The sequence below is a fragment of the Venturia canescens genome, chromosome 4 (genome assembly GCF_019457755.1).
Source record: "Venturia canescens isolate UGA chromosome 4, ASM1945775v1, whole genome shotgun sequence".
NCBI lineage: Eukaryota > Metazoa > Arthropoda > Insecta > Hymenoptera > Ichneumonidae > Venturia > Venturia canescens.
This window is the reverse complement of record NC_057424.1, coordinates 10,480,512-10,504,259: the sequence shown is the minus strand read 5'-3', so window position 1 is coordinate 10,504,259 and position 23,748 is coordinate 10,480,512. Positions and strand designations below refer to the sequence as shown.

The window sequence follows — 23,748 nt, the reverse complement described above, 5'->3', positions numbered from 1 at the left end:
CAGAGGGATGTTGTACACCAATAACCTAGAATTGAGTAAATAATTAACCGCAAGGCTACGGGTATAGTTAGATGGGAAAAAACCTTTCGTACTTTCCCGAAGGATCTCAACAGTATTTTTATCAGAAAATAATGTTACGTGTTATTAAAACTCTTTCCAATAAACAAACACAACAAAATCATGTGTAAACTAGGAATAAAAGATCATGCGTTACTTCAAAAAAGTAACTGAACTATTTGCTCTTTTCATGATCAAAGAAACGATTGAAATTTATTTTAGCAATTATTAAATTATGTGTAACTTATTTCTTGAGATTGTAAATTTTTAATATGATAGCGGTTTAAATACTTTTGTAGTAAAATCGTCAAGCAAAATGTGACAACAGACATTATCTATTTATATATCAATATTTTAAACCAGCTGGCTCATAGTGTTGTCAAACCTTCCACTGTTTATGTCGTTACTACTCGTTAACCTCAAATAAGTGTTTTTCTTTTTCCATTCCCAAGTGATTTTCACCGCTAACAAGACTTTCTCAAGGCATCATTGATATCTAAAAACATTCTATTTTTTTATTCTCGTTTTTGGCTCTCCAATTGGGAGGATCCTATTTCATTAAATCCAATGCCACAAGAGCCTATGTATAACCCTTCAAAAAATGTGATTTTCCTTAATTGTTTTCTCGACAACTAGACGGTAGATGCTATAATAATTTCGGGAATAGATGCACGCTGTATATTTCTAGCATATTTTCATTTTCGATTTTCATTAGATTCGCGTGATTCCAAAAAAAGTGACCAATAAACTTGGAGACTTTTTTAAAAAATACTTTCCCAAATAGTCACAAAAAAACTATCCCGAAGCCTGAGTTTGAAATTGAGATAGTTCTCCGTCAGTCTTTTATTGAATAACGATATCGAATAGTGTCGTAAGAATTATTGCTACTTTTTTAATAACCAGCGAAATAAATAATAGGGAAAATACGAAATTATGATTATGAAAAGAGTGATCAGATTGTTCAATCGAACAGTTGAAAACATCAAAAAATAAAAACACACAAAATTTTCCAAAACGAACACAATATGAAGGAAATTAACACTAAAAAATTGTTTGCACAGTTTGAATAAAATCGTTCGAATCTTCAAGATATTAATCGAGATAAAAATTCTCAAAGAATGCTGTTACCACGAAAGTATGTGACAGATGAGTTTAAGGAGTTTCTGTACAGAAGTCTAAATATTAAGAAATTTATCAAATTTGGTGATAACGTTCTTCAACATCAAGTGCGAAAAGACAAATTTTTTCAAAATTTTCTTCTCCTAGTTATCGAGTAATTGCGCATTAAAGCATATTCCTTATGCCCGGAATGTATATACTTATATATATGGAAACGCTATGCTTATACGCGTCAACTTTAGTGATCAATTACTCGATATAACTGTGTAGAAGCAAAATGTTAAAAAATTTGTGTTGTCAAATTTGGCACTAAAGAATACGTTCACGAAATTTTATAAAATTCTGAACTTTTTGAAATTTTTTATGTTTTTAGCATGGTTTAGCATGGCAACATTGTATCGCCTGTACCGAAACTCCTTAAGATGATGGATCGTTCGGTAATCACAACCGTGAGTGCGAGAGAGTTAGCTGCAAATTTGGAAAAGGAAATTTTTTTCCACATCGTTCGTCTGATCGAAAAAATAAAAATGTCATCGGACTTTTGCGATCGTGCTGCGTACATAATGACATTTTTATTATTTTAATCGGACGAACGATGTCAAAGAGTTTCAATTTCAAAAATTCGCGAGGTGTGATTACCGACTGATCCATCATCTTAACGGAGGAATATTCAAATAAAGAAAAACCACGAGGCCCAGCAGTATATCGTGCCGATTGATTTGGCTCGAATACAAGCTCTTTCTCACTTCATCTAAATTCCGTCCCTTTCCACCTCCGCAGCAGCTTCAGCATCGTTTCTCTCTCATCCCTAAACACGTATATACACACATAGGTTTAAGCATATATATGCGCCTCAAATCCAACGCGAGAGACGCGACGAGGAAGGCTGTTTACTCAAGACACGACAATTCATTACGTAATTGAATTGAACGAGGCCTTCGTCTCTCCCTCTCCCGGACTTTTATCTCCCCCGTTCCCAAGTTTTTCCATCCCTCGCTGCCTCGAATGGCCCCACTCTGGTTCACCTTCTGTCTCGCTCGCCCATCGCTATTCCCCGTGGACGTTTACCCTACCGACGATATACTGTGTACCAAAACGACCTCGGAGATGGTACGTTCCGGAGAGCTTTCTCCCGGTACATGGACGCACACACGAGCGTTTCCGTATCGCCCGTTTCCACGATGAAGCGTTTTCGCGAAAGGAGAAAGCCGAAGAGAAGCGAAGAGAGAAGGAGGCCGGGAGAAAGGGAAGCGACCGAATTAAACGATTAGTTAAACTGATTTCGAGTTAGGGGGAATGAATAAGTAATCGGATTTCTCGTTAAGGTAATCGCATTGGGTCCTGATTGGCTCCGTCTGCCAACGTTACAGAGAACCACGCTCTCCTCGTCATTCCCTATATCCCGGGCCACCGGTTCGTTTTCCTCGGCTTTCCTACCTACCTTTCCTCCTCTACAACCACTTCTATAAAGTGTCCCAAAAGCCGCGTCGGAGATGAAAATCTCTGGTGACGAAGCGTCCCCTGCTTCTTATCCATTCGATTGTCCATCACCCCCTTAAAATGAATCATCAACGATTCGGTTCTCAATTCCGTATCGCTCATGGAATGGATCGTCGAGGAGTGCTCGAAGTTGGGGCTCTCCAGCATCCAGATTCAAATCGTCCGCACCGTTCAAATTGGTCCAGCCAACTGATGCTGCTTCATCGAAGAAACTGCTTCGAGGAAGGTACGACCTGAACAATTCTCCCGACCCAAAACTCGACTCTCATGACAGCCTGTATATTCTCCTTCATCCATAGCCAACTACACATCGGCCACTGCCAAACAAAGGGGCTTTATCCACTTGGATTTACGTGTGAAATCAAGCTAGTTGAGCTCTTACGTATCCGAGAATACGATATGTGCAAATGTTAGTTAAAATCGTTAGGGGCGTCGTCCGTATATGCGCTGGCTAAATTGATGTACCGAAGAACGCATCAGAATCTACTCTCCTGCTTGATCCTACGAGCTCTCACCTTCTGGCTCCTTTAACCTCATAAGCAACGCCTAAACTGCCGATTCGCTTCTATTCATAAGCAACCAGAATCGTGCGAGCCTTCGAACGTCCCTGGCATCTCACTCGTATGAATATGCAGCCGAAACTGCCGCGAGGAATAGACGGAGAGGATGACGTGTCACGGAGCTCTGAATTGAAGACGACGCGAGTGCGAGGTGTGCTCGGCCAATTAACTTCTCGAGCGTGCACATGCCTTTCGATGCTGCAGAATTTCATCTTCACAACCGGAAATTTTATTTTTCTGTATTGCGAGCGTTTCGAAATACTTGTAAACAAAATCTGTATGAAAGCTAATATACGAGTGTGGGAAGCTTTTATATGCGCGGATACGGTGCATGAAATTTCAGATAAGATTCTAAGTGCATTGACGAAAATCGAGGAAAATTGCGTTACTGTAAAAAAAGTTGGGACTGAAAGGGTTGAAAAGCCGATTACGAATTCGGCATTAGATTTCGAAAATTCAAAGTGCCAGTTCCAATATGGTGGCAGTCTAATTCTGAAGTCCCTTCAACATGTTTTTCAAGCTCTGAACCCAGAGGTTTTTCGTGTAACTATAAATTCTTTAGCTTTTAAGAAAATTGATAATGAAGAGCAACGTGATATTTTATTTTTAATAAAACCGCGATTTGGAGATCAGAGGATTGTCAGAATGCTACTGCAATGGGAAACGACCGTGGTAGGGGGAATCGATCTCCAGACAGTGAAATTTGGAAGACCGAACTTCCATGGTTCAAGGTACAGCGATCGATTTTGTTCAAGTTTTCCAAGTTCGAAGTTGTAGATTTGAAGTTGCGCGTGGGAGGAAGTGGTGCGCTGATAAAATAATCAGACAAAACGATTCTTTGAAATGTTCGAATACTGAGAAATTAGTATAAAGTTATGTTAAACAGTGTTTTTGGATTTCCACGTCCATTTTGCAAAGCTTTAACCTCGTTTTCAGCTTTAACTTTCACTTTACGCACTCGCGTGTTTCTCCAAAGCCTTTCAAGAGTGATAAACGACAGTACCGTGTTTGCCTGGAAAATGTGCAAGACTATTTACATCGATAATAATTAATCTGTTTTTTTTTTTCGTTTTATAAAAATTCTTCATCTTGGAATCGTATGAACTTCAATATTGTTTGGGTTCAGAAGAACCTTAAGGTAGCTCTATACTTTTGTTGAAATCTTTACGTGCCGGCTGAAATTTAAATATAGTGTAATGATAGCCTTCGTGGGCCGACTGTGAAAATTTCAAATCGATTAGTTTTCGAGATATTCGCTATTAAAAATGGGCCATTTTGTACGCGATGCCTATACCTAACACGTCACTGGACAGTACTTTCTTTACATTTTTTATTACCGACGCTAAACGGATTTAGAAAACTACCTTAATTTGCTGGGTTGGAAGATTCAGGCGACTTTCGCCGTTTGAATTCCCGAGATCGAAGTTGGACGTAAAATCGTGAGCTGGTAACATTTTCGTAAATGACAAATCAAGAGACGCCAAGTATTAAAAGATTAAAAAACAGCCAGCGCGAGGCCTACCGCACTCTATACTATACGCGAATACGCCGGTTTTATGACGTCACAACGATTTCAAATCGCTCTCACAAAAAATGGCTTGACCGAAAACCTTAATTTTTTGTACAGACTTTTTCTCGATTTTTGACAGGCTTTAAAAATGTGCAGCAAAAAATGATTATTTACTGAGATGCTTGCTTTTCACCCCTTTTTCCAATATCTGAATTTTGTGCTACTCTCTTCTATACGTGGAGAGCCATTGATAAAACAAAATTTCATAAACTCTCCTGACTACCACAGTTTGTGAAATTGTTTTTAAAATTTTTAGGCGGTGGGATCTTTTCCACTTTTCCATCCAGGGAATAAAAAACGGCGATTCGAAACGCTCCGGATTATGTAATACTCTGCGGGATTGGAATGAAAGTTCAATTTAAAAAATCTGAATCTCTACATCATAAAAAGTCTCGTGAGTAATTAATTTTCAAAATCAATGATTCCGATGAACGTCCAAATGTTTTTAAACGTCATCATAAACATTGGAAACTCCCCGTTTGTTTCTTTAGCTTAAGTAATAAGGAGAAAAACGGAAAGAATATAGGATGATGAAAGGAGAAGGTATTTGATGGCAAGAACTTTGGCAAACGCGATGATAGGACTAATTCGATATGGTGGGTGTATATATACGAGTAACATGTCGTAACGAGTTTCGGTATAGGAAAACGGTGGATGGATAACCATCGGTTTGAGGATGGTGGTGACGTTCATAGGAGCTGTATATCCTTGTCTGGAGGATGGAATTGAGGATGGGCGGAGTGCGGATGGGAGAGAGCGGGAGAGCGAGTGAGAGGGAGGTCTGCAAATGGGGTGAAATGCTAATGAGAGATCGGAGAGTTTGCGCGAGTCCAAACACAGCTCGGCATTAGAGGAAGAGGGGGAAATTGCGGTTGGTGGCGATGCCGGATAAGTGTGTATGCCGAAGGGGGACGTTGAAAAAACTGGTGAATTTGGTTAAGGGATGAGAATCGGGGCGTTTACGAATCCCGCCCACGTTCCTTCGGATTGGCCGGCGATGAAATGGCGGCAGTATTAGGAGGCAAGCGCGTGTGGCAGAAGCCTCAGCGTTCTCCTGCTCCTTTTGTAACAACAGTGCAAACCACTCTCGAGAGTCCGTGTATGTATGTGTCAAGGGGCTTTACGAGGAAGCGTTTTTGAGCATCACCGGGAGAAGCTGCCGTCGCGCGGCCACCGAACCAGCACGGAAAGACCCCGTGTTGGTCCACGGTTGCTGCGCTCACCGTCGGTCCAGTTATATTTTATCGGTTAATATGGAACAACTCGCTCAATTCGTTTCCAAAAGCTTCGATCACGCTAATCCACCGGCAAATCATTCGCAAAATCAAACTCGTGAAGCCATCGTTACTTCGGCCGCGGTTGACAGGATTGATAATCCTCATCTTCATCATCTCAATCACCACCAACATCATCAGCATCATCACTATCAACAATCCGCTCTTGAAAAAGCGTCGAGTGACCGTCCCATTGTGATTACCAAAGGCACTCGCTCCGGTGCTAACTCTACTGTTTCCTCCACTCACAACAACAACAATGTGACCACTTCTGCTACCGCTGCGATCACACTCAGCGTCGCACATCTCCTTGGATCTGCCAGCAGTGTCGAGAGTGCCAACGATACTCGTAGGCTGTGATTTAATCTCTTTTGATACCCTCGTCACAGGTGTTCAATGCCGTTGAACCACTCAATCCTCATCAGTGCATCAACGCTTTTGGAAGTACTTCGACAGTTCGGCCAAATTTTCACAGAGTTATTCAGTGATTTTTTAAGCCTTGCGACCATACGATCGAAAAACAGTGAATTACCGATCGGAACGTACCGGAATGAATCGACCGATTTAGTTTCGTAACCTTCAGCACGGGAACTTTGACTCGGTTTGCCTCACTCCCTTTCTTGGCTTCTGCAGTTCTTTCCAGAAGCCGTCCGTTATCGTTTAAGGGTCCTAAAATGAGCTTTTTAACCCTCGCTGGGTTTGAGATTGGCAAAGAATTGCGTAATTTTTCAGTTTTTTTTTTTCATGTCTGTTGATAATCTGACACCGGAGTATGCGAATATTGAGAAAAATGTTCTGTAATTAGAATCAGTAGAGCCGCAAGAGTTCTGTAAAGTATTTCGAAAAAGCTGTTTACGCACTGATCAGATACGATGCATTCACGAGCTGTAAAAATCGAGATTGAGGAACGGTGATACACCCTTAATAGGAATAAAATAAAAAATATTTGGCTTGGTGTCGTTTGCCAGATGGGAACGCAGCGAGGGTCAATCGGGATGGTTCCTGCGACAGGGAAACTTCCCAAGAAGAAGAGAATCCTCCATCGTCGCCGGAAGCGCGTTTGCAACCGGAGGATTTGTCAACGACGACCAAGAACAAAAAGACGTGTCGAGAAACAACGAAGGATCGGAAGAGTCCAGAGATTCTGAAAGGATTAACGACGCTCTCGGGGATTGGAAAATCCGCATCGAGTACCCACTTCCCCCTGAAAACGCCCGAGCTCAAACTGTCTGTCAGAAAACTGTTGGGATGTCCGTCACCACCCCCGACTGCCATCGCGATCAGGGACGATCCGAGTCCCGAGATCAATTCGAGACTCACGGAAATCAAAACTCAACAATCGACTCTGGAGGAGGGCAAAACCAAATGTACGGAGAATCAAGTGTCCATCAGTGTGTCGAGGCATGGAGTGACGAACCAGGACGAAAGCAGCAGCAAAGGTGAGCAACCTTTGAAGCAAATGGGAGTGTGAAGTTTGGCGTCGGAGCGAGAGAAAGAATTTCAAAAATGCGTTGGCCTTTCTCAGAAATTGCCGAATTCTCTAATATAATAAATCCGCGTCCAGTGAGACGCCTTTCCTCTCACTTAGTTCAAGCTCATTTCATTCGAAATGAGTATAAATTGAAGAGAAAATTCACGTGTTTTCAAACTCTTGGAAGCGTTAGCCGTCGGGAAAAATCCACACGGAAAGCAGCCGTTGAAAAAATATGCTTCGACGTGCACTCGAAGCCAAACCAACTCCTTCTGACTTGTACGATATTTCGAGGTAAACTCATACTGATCTCTGCGTGCTTCATAGCATCGCACATCCCTCGGTTGTGGGGGAATCTAGGAGGGTTGCGATGAAACCGTCGGGAAACTCTTTTATAATTCACGCTGATCGTCCAATAAAGCTCACAAGTGATTGGGATATAGTGATTCTCCCTTTCGTATATCCACTTTTGTTCATTCTGCTTTCTCACCGTTTGACCACAACAAGAATCCCGAGACGCTCCCTCCTTCTTATTTAGACACATTACAACATAATAATAATCCCGAAATGACCTGTTACGAGAAATTCCGACTTTCTGTGTCAGGTTTGCTCCATTTTTTTAGACTTGTATCAAATTTGAATACACTAGATCCAAATTGATTTTTACGCAGTGAAATTTTTCGATTCGAGTTATTTTTGTCGTTCATTCTTCATCAGAACAACGGATCGAGAGCATTCCACGATTCGATCTTTCAAGATTCCACTTTTTGGTCCAATTGCTGCCTGGATGCTCATTTTTTATGAATCCATTGGCCTAATGAATTAATGAATAGATCTTTATCAAATTATGGTCTGACACAGCCTCTGATCTTTTTTTATACATATTTCATGTCAGATGACCTACCAAATGTTCTTTCACGTGACTAAGCTCAGATTTATTCCTCTCACAGTCGATATCGCATTTTCTGAGCCTTCAACACCGATAAAAAAATTGTTGATTCAACAGCAATTGATGTTATTGGAAGAATTTTATTCATTTAGCTGCATTGTTTTCGGAGGGAACGAATCTGCAGTTTGATCTGAAACTACTTTATTCGTTTAATCATGTTTAACCTTGTGATGATCATTATTTTATTGGCACTCCGTGTAATGCCACGTTTCGTTGTCCCAATGACTTTCTCAGTCAAGTTTCTTCGGTTATTTGTATTGTGTATTTACGAATGAGTTTTCATAAAGAGAATTAGATTGTCGGCTCTTCTAATTTTTATTGGAATAAGAAGCAAGACGAAAACGAAATGATGCTTCGGGTAACGGTAAAAAATGAAAAAGATAAATACGAAAACAATTTTCGACGAAATGGTGTGCATCAATTGTGTAACAAAAGTTTTATATAACGCAGCGTTGTAGCGAGCAGATTCATCGGGCGAAAACTTTTTCGCAAGTCCCTGTAAATTCGTATAGATTTATGGTTTAATACGAGCGCGAAAGTTGAGTGTGTGTGTGTGTGTGTGTGTGTGTACGTATAAGTGTAAATACCCACGTATAGAAGTGTGCTGGGATGGGGAACCCCATGGCGCGAAAAGCTCGTGTGTTCCGGCGTTATGACGCCGAGCCATCCCTCTAAACGCTAAACGTCATTTCTCCCGGGTCCATAACTTTTCCCGATTAAGCGCAAATCAAAAAGCAATCTGGCCTGAGCCACGAACCAACAGGATTGTAAACATATATATCGAGCGATGCAGCTCGAGTGTTTGGGGTTCCGATTCTTTTATTATGGTATGCTATAGATGGGAATAAAATAATACCGAACCTCCTGAAATTCCCACCCGAATTATGGAGCCGAAAGAATATTGAAATTCCGACGAAAATCATGCTCGAAGATAAATTTTTGGGTAGAAAAAGCATTGCAATAATTGAAATTATAATAGTTAGGTTTGTTTTGGTTTGTTTGGTTTTGCATGGTTTTCATTGACGTTGAGACTCGGTGACCGATGTTTCATTAATATTTTACAAACGTTGCATCGAATCAATACTTTATTCGCGAAAAATGTTCACTCTACTGTCCTCTGCGGCTTTGACGCAAGTTTTAAAACGCCCTGTACATTTTCCTGCATATGAAAGTCGTTTCGCGCATGAAGTTAGTTCCCATACCGAAGGCCTCGCTATTTTTTATGGAGACGATTTTTCAGTACGTTTTTCCATCCGATTAAACTGTGAAACTGAATTTTTCTGCTTTTTTAGTGTCAGCTCCAATCGAACTATTAAATCCTTCCTCCATCGATCTCCGGTTCCCAACTGCGATAACTCTCAGAGACTGAGTATGGAAACGAAAATGTCTTAAAGCCTCTTTGCCCAATTTTTCATATATTTCTCAATAGCATGGACGGAACTTTACTCGGATGCTTGACATCCAATCTCCTCCTTCGTTTTATTCCGGAGTTAAGGATGATCTATCACCAGGTCGAATCCAAGATTCTGAACTGAAAATTTTATACGATGTAGATGAATATTTTACGTGACGATTAGCCAAATTTAGGCTAGATTGACCATCTAGTTATTTTGTAATTAAATTGCAAAGTCGAGCATTTTAAGGCACTGAACACACGTCATTTATGGAAAAAAATCGACCGGAAGTGCCATTAACACGCTTTTTCTCGGCCAAAATCCAAGAATATTCATTAAAAAACCTATTTTAGGACAAATGGGTCATTAAGAATTTGGTAAAAAATTTAAAAATCGCACTTCACCAGGTTCTTTACAATTCTTATATGGAGAAAACTATAGAATCGTTGACGATATAATTTTTTCAGTTTTCACGAATTACTGTGCTATGAAATACTAATGTACCAGTAATTATGCTTCTTAAAATCGATAACACGAATATTCAACACCGGTAAACGTAAATCATAACAGCTATGAGTCAAATCATTTTGGCTTCGTTTTTGGCTCCGAAGCCATGATCGATCATCCCTAAAGAAACGAAGTAAATAATTGAAAATGGATCTACTAAAATAAATATTAAAGTTTTTGTCAAAAACAAACAAAACAGCCGAATATTCGATTAATGTTTTCCAGAAAGCTCACAAGTGCAGCCATATCAAAATGCTACGATTAATTTTTTATAAACCCCGCAACACATTCATTCGAAATATTGAATGAAATATTTTCATAATAGTGAGCGTCTAGCGTACTGGAGGAAAAATTCAAAGTTAAAATAATTTAGAAAAATTGGAAAATCGATGGGCCCAAATATACAAAAATGAAAACACGAAAGTGGTTGCCAGCGATCGGGGTTCCGGAAAATAAACTCCACATAAAAAGTCTCGCACGGTCGTCAATATTAAGGCAGAAGATTACAAGTTCAAAGAGAAAGAGGCACAGCCGGAATATCTGCTCGAATCTTTTCTCCGGCTTGGTCCTTCGCGAATAAAGGCTGCGAAGTGCTGTAGTAGATCAAGCCTTGATGTACAACCCTCCGCGCACTGGTCAGAAAAGCGTGAAAGAGAGCGATATCGTTGGAAAAAGTAGCACTTTTCTCTCTACTCTATTTCTTCACGAGAACCGACAAAACTTATGTATTTATGGCAGAGCACATCCCTCGGACTTGCGAGCAGAAAAAACCCTTAGGTCAGTGCTCGGATATTCGCGCGACCCCTCGTTTTCCCCGAGTTAGTAGCTTTTCCACTGGAACGAAATTTCCTCGAGAATAACTGTGAAAAGTCAGTCACTCCTATCGCGCACGAGTTTTTTTTTTATACATATTACATGGTTATAGCAGTGACCAACAGACACGAATCATGAGCTATGAGCACCCAGGATCATCCCCGGGTCAAGCAGCCTCGTATTCCCTCTTTTTATGGGCGATGGGGTAAATTTTTGAAATATCGCATCTTCCAAACTGATCTACGACTTGGCTACGGAATAAAAAAAATTTTTTTTAAAACTGGTTTTTCTGAGATTATTTTTCTGGTGCCTGCCACTTTTTGTGACTAAGCCCACTCTGCAGTTTACTCAATTTGTATTGGCCCCGATAAATCTTCTTAGATTCCTCACAAAACGAATATGAACCGAACAAAACACTGATCGAGTTTTATTTTCACACACGAATTATACGTTTGCCTTCGTTTGAACAGAACTCGAAACGGAGTTACGGTGCGTTGAATTATTGAATAAAAGTAATCATATTTCGAACGGAAGATCTCGCTCCAAAAAAGTTACTTCGCTAATATCAACTTTGCACAATCATTTTGTAACTTGTTAAGTTCATGAGTTCTTCGGTGTCCCGATACCATTCGCGAGTTTACATTACTCCCGTAAATTTCTTAAGTTGAACACTGAATTTCGAAGAAATTTCAATTTTATCGAAAAACAGATTGGAGTTGTAGTTCTCATAAAATTTCATCGATTTTACAATATGAAAAATAACAGAATCAAAAAAATACAGAGTGAAATAAAAAACGGTCGAAAGCGTTAAAACAAAAATGGAAACTCGCATGCTCGATTCTACAAAATCCCACAGATGAAAAATCAATCTGCGTCAGATTCGGTTCCGGAAATCTCGGAAAGACGGAACGAATATATGATTCGTAGAATTTGACGTATTGAGAGTAAGTATCACTCGACTAGCCTCACTTGGAATTTTCGAAATCGAAATTCTTTGACACGGTTTGGCCGATTAGAGAAGGCTCTGTCAGCCCATTTTTGCCATCGCCCTACGTGGGCGGACAGAGCCTTTTTTTAATCGGTCAATCTGTCTCAAAGAATCTCGATTTCAAAATTTGCAGCTGTACGATTTTTCTTTTCGTATTTTTTATGCAAAAACGATCTATAAATCACTGAGAAAGCGAGTGACTCAACGGGCGATCAAGTCTTATTAAGTATATCGAATATGAGATGAATTGCGTGAGTTCCATGGCGAGATGTGTAAATCTTAAGAGATTAGTGGGAGTCGAAAGAGATTTGAGGCTGCGTAACGGAACAGTGCGGAGTTAGCCTCAATCAAATTACACGAGTGTGAAGCGCGGGAGATTCAGAGGATTAGAGCATATACGAAAGCTCTCGAGCTTCGGGGTATATCTGTTTCACAACAATACTGAGAGTCGCGATTCGCTCGTTCTCGTCGTTTGATTATTCATGAGCCCAAACGATCGAGCAGCATATGTATGCGGGGGTTAAATATTCTCGGGAAGTTAGTGCTCCTGTTGGTGGCTAAGCGGGACATTTTTCTCAGCGAAGGGTGCGCGTGGTGCATGAGTACGAAGAAAAGTGTTCGAGCACAAACTGTTTGGGAATCGTTTGAGGGTCGATCCAGGCGAGGGTGATGCAGGCTGGAAAAAAGAAAATTGTGCAAGTGTGAGTAAAATAAAATCAGAAAAAGAAACCGAGCGTGGAGGAGAGAGCGAGCGAGAAGGGTCCGGGGGGTGGGGGGAGAGGCTCTTAGTAATCGAATTAGCGACCCCTCGTGTCCGAGTGTGATTGCTCCTCGGATCTCAGATCCAACGCCGAGGGTTCGAGACAAATGCACACGCGTTTTGCCACACCAGCCTTATTTCACGGAGTGAAGGTGACCTCGGAAGCTTCCCTCTAACAAATGGATATCACATATTATTTGTATCGATTTACGTAGGTGTTAAATTGATACGAACTTAGGGGATCATTCGGGATGGTTACACTAATATTCGCGATATTGAATCGTCGATAAAAATACATGTTCTAGTCGAACAGAGGACGAATCAATCGACCTAGTGATCTGTCACTCTCGCTTATAGAGCACGCGACCTTTGGTATGATTGAAAATTCCTTTTTGCGTTTCCAGATTTGCTGTGTATCATTATCGGAAAAACAAAACGATTTTTGGTGAATCATTCGAAAAATTGAAAGAAATAAAAATAATTCATTGAGAAGAGCTTCATCGAGAGGGTGAAACTCCTGACGTTGTCATTTTTTACCTGTGCCTTCGGTAAGTCTGTTGAAACAGCAATTATGAAACAGCAAGATTAGCAACAACCATTTATACAGTTGAGAACATACGTTGTAGGATCAATTAGTTTCTGAAGTCGATGGAGCTGCAATTCACATTCACTGCAGTGCTGTAATTAAAAACCTTTTACAAAAATTACCTCCGTACAGAGAAAAAGCAATTTTATTAAGGAAGATCGCGAGAATCTAATGGAAATCGAAAATTCCTACTTTAAGCGTTGAAATTTGGAAATATGCTAGAAATATGCACCACGCATTTATTCCCGGAATTATCATAGAATCTACCATCTAGTTGTGAAGAAGACAAAGAACGTCTCATTTTTTGAGGGGTTATACATTGAATCTTATAGCAAGGACACTTCCTGTGCGATGATTTGGATTCAATGAAACAGGATTCTGCCAACTTTGAAGAGCCAAAAACGAGAATAAGAAAATATAATGTTTTTAGATATCAATGATGTCTTGAGAAAGCCTGGTTACCGATGAAAATGACTTGGAAATGAAAAAAGAAAAACACTCACTTGAGGTTAGCGAGTAATAACGACACAAACGGAGGAAGTTTTGACAACGCCATGAGCCAGCTGGTTTAAAAAATATATATGCATACGCATACAAATAGAAAATGCCTGTTGTCACATTTTGCTTGACGATTTTACTACGAAAGTATTTTAACCGCTATCATTATATTAAAAATTTATCAATCTCAACAAACAAGTTAGACATAATTTTAACAATTGCGAGAATGAATTTTAATCGTTTCTTCGATCATCAAAAGAGCAAAAAAGTTCAGGTGCTTTTTTCAGTCGACTAACCTCACTTGGAATTTTCGAAATCGAAATTCTCTGACGCAGTTTGACCGATTTAAAAAAGGCTCTGTCAGCCTACGCAGGACGATGGCAAAAATCGACTTAATCAGTCAAACTGTGTCAAAGAATTTCGATTTCGAAATTTTCAACTATCTTTTTCGCACTGCTCACGGTTGCGATATACCGACTGATCCATCCTCTTAACCTGAAGAAAGAAACAACGAAAACGACATTGTTTTTAATGCGCTGGAAAAAAGGAGATCGTTTTATACACATTGGAATTACTCGATCAGTCGACAGAATGAAAATCACATTATTTATGCTATTTTGATTCGCTCGTTTCAAGTAAATTATCAAAAAGTTCAAAACCTCTTCTATGCCATGTCAAAAATGTAATTTTATTGTGCTTCTCTAGAATTGCAAGGGAAAATAATGTTTTAGACATCAATATTTATTATTTATCAACGAAAAAGCACGGATTTCAAACTGCACGGTATGAAAAAAGTTACCAACTTAATCAGTAAACGGTCAGGCAGTTTATCGTGGTTTCATTGTGAGAAAAAAAATAACCTCCGTTTAAGTCACATTTTCAGGATTCCACTGTGGGATAAATATTTTCAAGAGCTAAAGAAAATTCGAGGGGCCCTAAGAATCTCATCGAGTATATGGTTTGACGATATTCTGATGGAGAATATTGGGAAGGGGTCGCGAGGGATTTTAAACCACTGGAACGCATACGGCTGTGGGCGCGGTCGATCCGTCCAACCCTCGGAACCTCCAAGCCGCTATTTCGATTGGATTACGCACGTTACCCGGGCGACTATCGCTAATTGATTAAAACCGAGTGCATTATGCAGCTCCCCGAACACCCTCGTATTCGCATTTCACGGCTAAAATCTCTTCTGCGAGATAAAAAATGATTCGTGAATTTTATGAAGTATCGAAATGTTTTCGAAGGGTAAACATGCCTTTGCGACTCGTTCGTTATTTCCGGATGACGATCGCAAAAAACTCGCATACGAATCGAACATTTTGTGAATAATTGATGAAGGAAACTTTATTTTTATTGAACACGTTCTTCCACGTAGTTTGTTCTAATTATAAATCAAAAGTCAATCAGATAAACACGATTCTGACTAATTTCGAATGATTCGCAGCAATTATTCTACGTCAGGTTTGTCGCCCTCTGCAGCATTAAGGGGTCTACCCTAATTAGAATTTTCAAAAAATCCATTTTTTTATTGCATTTTTCGAAAGTATGCATATTTAAAAGTATCGTATTAAAATTTTATAAAAATCTGAGCCGTCTAAGTGTACTTTTGAGCGATGTTTACTTGGCCGTCTGAGCGCATTGATACGCACCGCCCACTGCGGTACCGCATACCTGCCTTTGTTTAAATGCTTTTTTCTCAAAATTACGTTTTTGGACGGCTCGTTAATGAAATCTCCAAAACTATTCAACCGATCCTTACCAAAATTTTACCACGTGTTCTAGATGACTGTAGCGCATTTTGAAATTTTTAGTAGAACTATTTTTTTTTTGCAAAAAAACGATGAAAAAAACGTGCTTTTTCGTAGTTTTTGGAAAAATCGCCGCCATTTTGTCATTTTTGAAAAAATAAAAAATCGTACGATATGCGCTACAGCCATTTACCTATTGAATCTAAAATCATTTTTATTTTTTTTCTCTGATCATCCGTTCCAGAGATTTTATCAACAAACCCATCTTTTTTTGGGCCTGTCTTCTCCCCCATTTTCTGTACGAAAACGGAGTAAAATAAACATAAAAAAAGATGTTGTGTATTTTAAGAGTGTATTTTTAAAGTCTAACACATTTTATATCCATATTTATAATTTATACCGGTCAAAAAATTCAATAGTTTTTTTTGCCCGTCTAATTAGGTTAGATTCCTTAACAGATAAATTCATTGCAATTATTCAGTCAACTTCACACAAAAATGCGCACCATCCATTGAATTTTGTTCCGTTCATTTCTGTTGCGCGCACATATACCAATAAAAAATTATTTTCGAGAGCATAAAATCGATTTGAGAAAGTAACAGATTAATGAGAAGCTCCATTCGAATAGTTCGAACATAACGATACCGAGATGCTACCAAACCATGTTCGCTATTTCGTCGACGCCTTAGACCAAAAGTGGCCAAGCCAAGTAAACATAGAATTACTCCCAAAAGATTGACTAACACCGTATATACAAGAGTGCACTATAGCAGAGTATAAAAAGGGCGGGATAAAGAGGGGCAAGGTGAAGTCGAGGGGGAGATGAACTTCTCGCCACTTTACCAAATTATATAAATCAGCGTCCCTTCGTCAAGGGGCATGGCGAATCTTATCTGAGCGTGGCGTTGAGGTGCTTAATCGTAGGCCCCTCCGAGAGTCTTACCTCGCACTGATTTAGCTCCGGGGGAAGCCTCTCTTCCTGATCCTTCCGAGACGCTATTTTACTTTGAACCAACTCAAAGCTCACCTTTTCTTACTCACTTTCCTCCTCCACGCGCACTTACACAATCATAAGTCACGTTATATTCAACTACGCAAGTTTCATGTAAATAGGTCTACGTTTTGCTCGGAAGCTCACTCTGCTCCACTCACACTAGGCTTTTATCCTCACTTTGCATTAAGTACCCATTAATTAACTCGCTATCTACACCGTTAATTGTCGACTATGTTTGACTCTGGGGCCACTTACGATCGCATTTCACTCTCTCTCACTCTCCTTTTCCATCATCCATTGACATGCGGGCACGTGCTTAAGGAGTTTCGGTACAGAAGTCTAAATATTAAGAAATTTATCAAATTTGGTGATAGTGTTCTTCAACATCAAGTACGAAAACACAAATTTTGTCAAAATTTCCTTCTACTTAGTTATCGAGTAATTGCGCATTAAAGCAGATTTCTCATGCCCGGAATGTATACCCATGTATATGGAAACGCTATGCTTATACGCGTCAACTTTAGTGATCAATTACTCGATAACTGTGTAGAAGAAAAATCTTTAAAAATGTGTATTTTTAAATTTGGCAGTAAAGAATATGTTCACCAAATTTTATAAAATTCTGAACTTTTTGAAATTTTTAATATTTTTAGCATGGTTTAGTATGGCAACATTGTATCGCCTGTACCGAAACTCCTTAATCTTTCGTTTTTCCAGCACCTCTTCGGCTCTGAGGAAAGCACTGTAGAATTCGTTGACTAGAAAATATTGTAAATTTTCTTGAATGGTTCCAGTGCTTTTCTTTTTCCATGAATGATTCGAATCACTAAAGGCTATTCGCCGCAATTTTTTGCTCAAGTTTTCCCCTTCGCGTGGGCAAGAAGTTTCTTTCAAATGGTTTTTTTTCACCCACGCGCCGGGCTGCTGGATTACGCGAGGCGTAAGTGCAAAAGAAAGAAGCGGCGAAGAGAAACGCTAATGTTAACCAATTAAAAACCGTGTCCCGATCTCCGCAATGACGCATCCAAGTTATTCGTTCGCCTAACTTTCGAGCTGCGCACCCGTGGTTGAACGCATTTGTTATAATTTACGACGCAATCGTCGCGTATCCCGGGGAAATGAGCCGTGAAATGATTCAAGAACCGTTGAAACTTTCGAGTTCAAATTTATCGTGTGATGAGCGTGTGAGGAGAAACGGAAAGCTCGAGGGGGGAAACAAATTTTGCCCAATGTTCATGCTCACGTAATCGAACCGTGCATTTTCTTACGTTACGAGCTTACGTTTTCACAAAAGCATAAGATACCACGATATTTTGTTTCAGTTTCCAGCTGTCGCGGATCAAACTCGAACAGCAACGCGACAGGGAATGGCAAGCAAAGAAGGTCGCGAACAAACTTCACCCTGGAACAACTCGCTGAACTCGAAAGATTGTTCGACGAGACTCATTACCCCGACGCTTTCATGAGAGAAGAACTGAGTCAGAGATTGGGCCTCAGCGAAGCGAGAGTACAAGTCTGGTTCCAAAATCGCAGAGCCAAATGTCGGAAACACGAGAGCCAACTTCACAAAGGTAGGCAGATTTCAAGTTTACGTCAAACAAGTGTTACATTTATCAAATAAATTTTCCCTAGTTCGAGACATTGATCAAATGGATCGACGATTGATTCGTATGAGAGCCAAGAAAAATGTCGACATCGATAGATTCGCAGGCTCTTAAGAAGGGTGGATCACGAAATGAAAATAATCAGAATTTGATAAAATTTGGCGATAACGTTCTTTGGCATCAAGTATACAAATACAATTTTTTTTCAAATTTTTTTACCACAGGGTTGTCGAATAATTGAGCATTGAATCGAACTTCTTATGCACGAGATGTATAACTGTATATATGTAAACTCTATGCTTATACACGTGAAGTTTAGTGTTCAATTACTCGAGAGCTATGTGGTAGAAAAATCTAAAAAAAATTATGTTGTCTTATATATCTTTAAAGAATAAATTTACCAAATTTTATTAAATTCTTATAATTTTGAAATTCTTAATATTTTTAACATGGTTTAGCATGGCAACATTGCATCGTCGCGATCCACCCTCCTTAATACAGCATTCCGAAATATTAATGTTTCATCGAGAATTCTCAACAAATATTTACCAAGCAATTTTAAGGGGCCACGTTAATTGAAGGATTCTCCAAAAATTCGCAGCACGAATTTATTTCAGTTTCCTTCGATGAATCGATTCGAATCGAATTTTGATGGTCCCCGCAATTAAAATAAGTTCGAAAGAAAACGAATGAGGATCAAATGAACACTCTAGTTTAACCCCTTAAAAAATCCCCGTGCTTTTGCAGTCGTGGGTCGTGGAACGTGAGTTTTTTCGACGTTAGCCGATTTCTATGCGCCTAAAGATGTCTTCAAGTTAGACTTAAAAAAACGAATGAATGAATAAACTGATTTTCCGTTGACTTTGTCTTGTACATGACGAGGAATTCCAGGTGGAATGGTTTTGGCGCCGCGGAGTCCTCCGACGTCTTTGGAGCCGTGCAGAGTGGCGCCTTATCTGCCAGCACTGCGGCTGCATCCGCCTCTAGGATCAAGCGCGAGTGTGAACGCGAGTGGTACTTCGGGTTCGACGGTAGGTTCAGCGTTCGACCCTGCGGTTCTCCATTATGCAGCGGCCGGTGGATTGTTTTGTCTTCCACCAACGAACCATCCTCATCCATTGAGTTTGGCGGCTTCGTTGGCGGCTGCGGCAGCGCGTTCGAAAAATTCGAGCATCGCTGATCTCAGGCTGAAAGCGAGGAGACACCAGGAGGCGTTGGGACTGGATAGGCCGGCGTAATGATGCTGAGTGCGTTGAGTGACTACGAAGTGATCGATTTTTCTTCATTTTTCATTATTTTTATTTTCAATTGCGTTAGCAGAACGCGGCATCTCCGGTGATGCGAGTGTCGTTTCTGTTATTTTCTTCTCATTTCTTTTTCTTTTGAGGAGTACAAATGAAAATGACTACAAATGAACTTGACAGTGAAATTGTGAAAGGAAACAAAAAGTGAGACTTCGAACGCGATTTTCTCAAGTGTCAAAATCGTAAAATTCGAGTGCGACTGTCATTATTACTTCCTACAATATTTCATAAGTATTATTATTGCGTTATAAATGACGATACGAAACTGTGATCACGAAATTTTTGGAAAGACAAACGAAATATTCGAATCAGTGTTCTTGATTAGCCCTCCTTCAATGCTACGACGAAATTTAGAACATATACAAATATAAATATATAAATAAATAAATATATATATATATATATAAATATACATAGAGAATAGTATATTATTAAAATAAAAAAAGGATAATACGCGCCACGGCCGTTCCGGGGAAAAAAGAGACTTTCTATCTCCACGTTATATAATTGACTTCAGGATATTGAAAGTAATCGCGCCTTATTTCTTTTTCCTATACTTCATTCGATTTTACGTTAAACAACTATTTCAACGAATCATTGAACAATCTTGAATAGTGGAGTAATTCGAAAGTAAAAAAAAAAAAAAAACCAAAAAGAAAAAACATTCTGACTTTAATAAATCGATTTTGGTATTAATGCGTGTGTCACAAATCTCTTCATTTTCATTTATTTTTTTGTTTATATTTCTTTTTAATCAATAGCTTGAGAAAAACGGTTTACGAGGTATTGAACGGTCGTGCCGAGACACAAAGTCGAAAAACCGTTTGTTGAATTCTTTTTTCGTGTCGCAACCATAAAAAGTATGGTTATGATTCTGCTGAAATGTCTTTAGACAAAAAGGTTTAAGCGAAGGCTGCAAAATTCGAAAAAAAAACAGGGAGACCAATTTCATTAATAACCGCAGAACGCAGCGGGAAACGATTTTTAAAAAAATTAACAATTTTTATGTGATTTCCTTTCTTTCAAAATAAGTAAAAAAACTTCCATGTTTTTTGGGATTGAAGGCGCGGAGAGAAATCTGAAAAATGACCGTCCAGTAACGAAAGAAATTGAATTTTCCTATAAATAAAATAATTTCCGTCAATTTTGACGTCACGGTCAATTTTACCGCAGTGTACTGTCAAAATTTACGCACGAATGTTTATGCCAGGATGCGGCGTTGATAAGGACACCGTAGGGGTATCTCGTCGCTATATCGGCCTATTTCTCCATTCTTTTTATTATGCTCAGCCCTTCGTCGAAGTGTGTAAATCACCGTTTTAGGGTGCTACGAAATGCAGAGAAACGAGTGATCGATACGTACGTTGGAGTATTTATTTACTAAACCTTTTGTAAACTTTCGAGTACGTACCATAAATTTCGCTATCTGCAATATTTACTACTATAAAACTGAAAATTCTGCAAAATATTGAAAATTTTACAGTGCGTTACTGGGATTAAATATTTTTCGTCAGCTTGTCCCCGCAGTCAAACGCATCCGGTAAATTTTACAGTGAACTTCACGCCAAATATTACCGTTTAATTCTCTCCGTGAAGGTGATTTGTCTCGCTCGTGAAAAATGGTATGGCGACCCTTTGAATTCGTCGAACCATTTAGCGGACAACGTCACCTCATGCTATTTTCAGGACGAAGATATTTGTGCATGAGAAATGAGAAACGCTCGTCCCCAAAGCATCAAACGCAACATGATTCGGTTGGTAGAAAGTGAAGAAAGGAAAAGCTTGACCACCATGTACGAGTCTTACTGCCAAAGTGTACAAGACGCTCGCGTAGCAATTGAATAAAACGCTGCTGTTGCAGTCGGGAAAGTCGCTTTCCTTGCAGGAGAAATCACAAGGAGACAATAAGGCCGAGAAACCGTGGTCGATTCCGCGCGCAGCTTTCGATAGGGCGGTCGAAAACGAGCCAGAGACAGAGAGCGAGGAGAAGTAGATGTAGGGAAGGACGCTGTACGGTACGGCGTCGGGGCGCTAATGCAATAACGCAACGCCGCGCGGATAAATCAAGCAGCGAACCGACGAACCGACCTCTGCACCAAACATCGAGAAACACACGGTTAGCACAGCAACAACACACCAGTTTGTAATCGCGTTACGAGACGTCCCTAGGGCGCCGTTATATCGCTCTATTGGTCCAGTATACACGTGATATCTTCTCTATACACATATCCGAGCACCCGAACTCACACCACCGAAGCATGTAGCCAGATAGTCGTGTATTCGATGCATAAGAATCAGAAGGGCGGAAGCGGTTCTATTTCGGACAGAAATTAGAACCTTTTGAGCACTGGATCATTGATATGGGTACGTAAAGATGTAAAGGGTGTCCCGGGACCGCGGGGTCAAACGTGCTCTGAAGTTCAGAATCGTAATTTCGAGAATCGAAACATCTACTGCCGTTTGTATTTATTTTTTAATCAAATCTCTTTTTGACAGTATCAAAGTTGTAGAAAGCCTGTTCTTCAATCGCGTCTAGCGGCTAAACGGTTGAAGATGGGCCAAAAGAGCGAGGGACCAATTTTGTAGAGCGCTCGATTTCCTACGAAAATCCTCCTGACCGTATTTTTCTATCTTCGGTATCTTGGTCCTCGGAGCGAGTCGAAGTCGCTGATTTCCATGCACTCAGGACAAACTTTTTTCACAGCTTCGATTCGTTCTCCAGACCCAAGTACCGAAGATAGAGAAATTCTTCTCAGGGATTTTTCGTAAGAAATTGGACGCTCCACAACATTGGTCCCATGGATTTTTGCTCCAACTTCAACCCTCCCTGCAGAATATCCCACTGAATAACGTTATCAGAGTTTTCTACAGGAAAATCGAAACTGGACTGGGATTTGCACTTCCGAACCTCCCAGCCCGGAACACCGTGTATACCCTCCACCCATGCATGACATTCTACATATATTCGTATGTATTACAGTACATTATGTACGTATGCCTCATACATTGGTACATTTATGTAAATGAACGTGCCGAGCAGCTCGGAATGTTCGTACGTCCTGTTCGTACACCAATTGTCGAACTGGCGCAGGACGATAACTCGATATAGTATGTGCACAAGCCTCGACGTAATTCGGCTACAGACTATTTATACAGCGAATCCGAGGTCCTTGTGCTTAAACGAAGTGTATAGGTTCGCATATACGCGCGTTTTCTTGTTTAACTATCCGCCACGCCCGATTTGACGGAACTCTGATACGCACTCGCAAACCAAACGCGTCCCTATCATGCCCTGGGAGTTTTGCTTATACAGGAAGAATCGAGAGGGTCGTGCTTGATGAACGCCGGGCATAAATTCGGGCCTTGAAACATTTTTAAAGCTGAAATTTCGTCTTTCAAAGCGCGAAAATCCTTCAATTTTTCATATTTCTGTACGATTCGAGTTCAGGCGATAGCCAGTGCTTTACAAATCAAAACGCTCTTTGGTTTTTTTATCTCAGATCAACCAATCCTCCGGCATCGTGGAGACCGTGGAGAAAAGTATGGGTTCATGTGGAGTAGTTTTAAACCGAATCTACCCGAAACATTAGAGTTGAAAAATTCTATCATAGAGTTGAAATACCAATAAATAAACCCTTCAAATTTTAAAAGTCTGTTTTTTTTCCACGCCGCAAAAAAACCCTGCGGCTGCCACACGGGGTGACCCCCATAATGCACGAAGATTGAATCGCTTTGAACGAGCATCCACTTTCCAATTCAATTTCTATTTTTCAATAATTTCGGTTTTTGAATAATTTTGGCCGATCATTCACACAGCAGGGAAGTTGTTGATAAAACAAAAATGCGACGAATGATGAAAAGGTGAGAATTAATTAGCTCTTTGGAGTAAAATTGATGAAAGTCGATATGCAGATCGAAGCGACGTAAGGGATCGGGGCAAAGACTAGATTTTCGTTAAAATCTCCATCGCGAGGATACGGTGGAACGGATCTACTCTCGTATAGGTCAGGATGTGTATTGCCTAAATTTGTCAAATTCCCTCGAAAGAA

General features: G+C 40.0%; 1 protein-coding gene across 1 annotated transcript; it reads left to right on the top strand.

Annotated features, from left to right (window-relative positions):
- The first annotated feature begins 5,983 nt into the window (after positions 1 to 5,983).
- On the top strand, positions 5,984 to 20,533 carry LOC122408937 (homeobox protein vnd-like). The gene is made up of 4 exons (XM_043416068.1): positions 5,984 to 6,429; positions 7,049 to 7,519; positions 18,114 to 18,362; positions 19,287 to 20,533. The coding sequence occupies exons 1-4, from the start codon at positions 6,060 to 6,062 to the stop codon at positions 19,631 to 19,633; spliced, it is 1,437 nt and encodes a 478-aa protein (XP_043272003.1). The 5' UTR covers positions 5,984 to 6,059; the 3' UTR covers positions 19,634 to 20,533.
- The last annotated feature ends 3,215 nt before the right edge of the window (positions 20,534 to 23,748 follow it).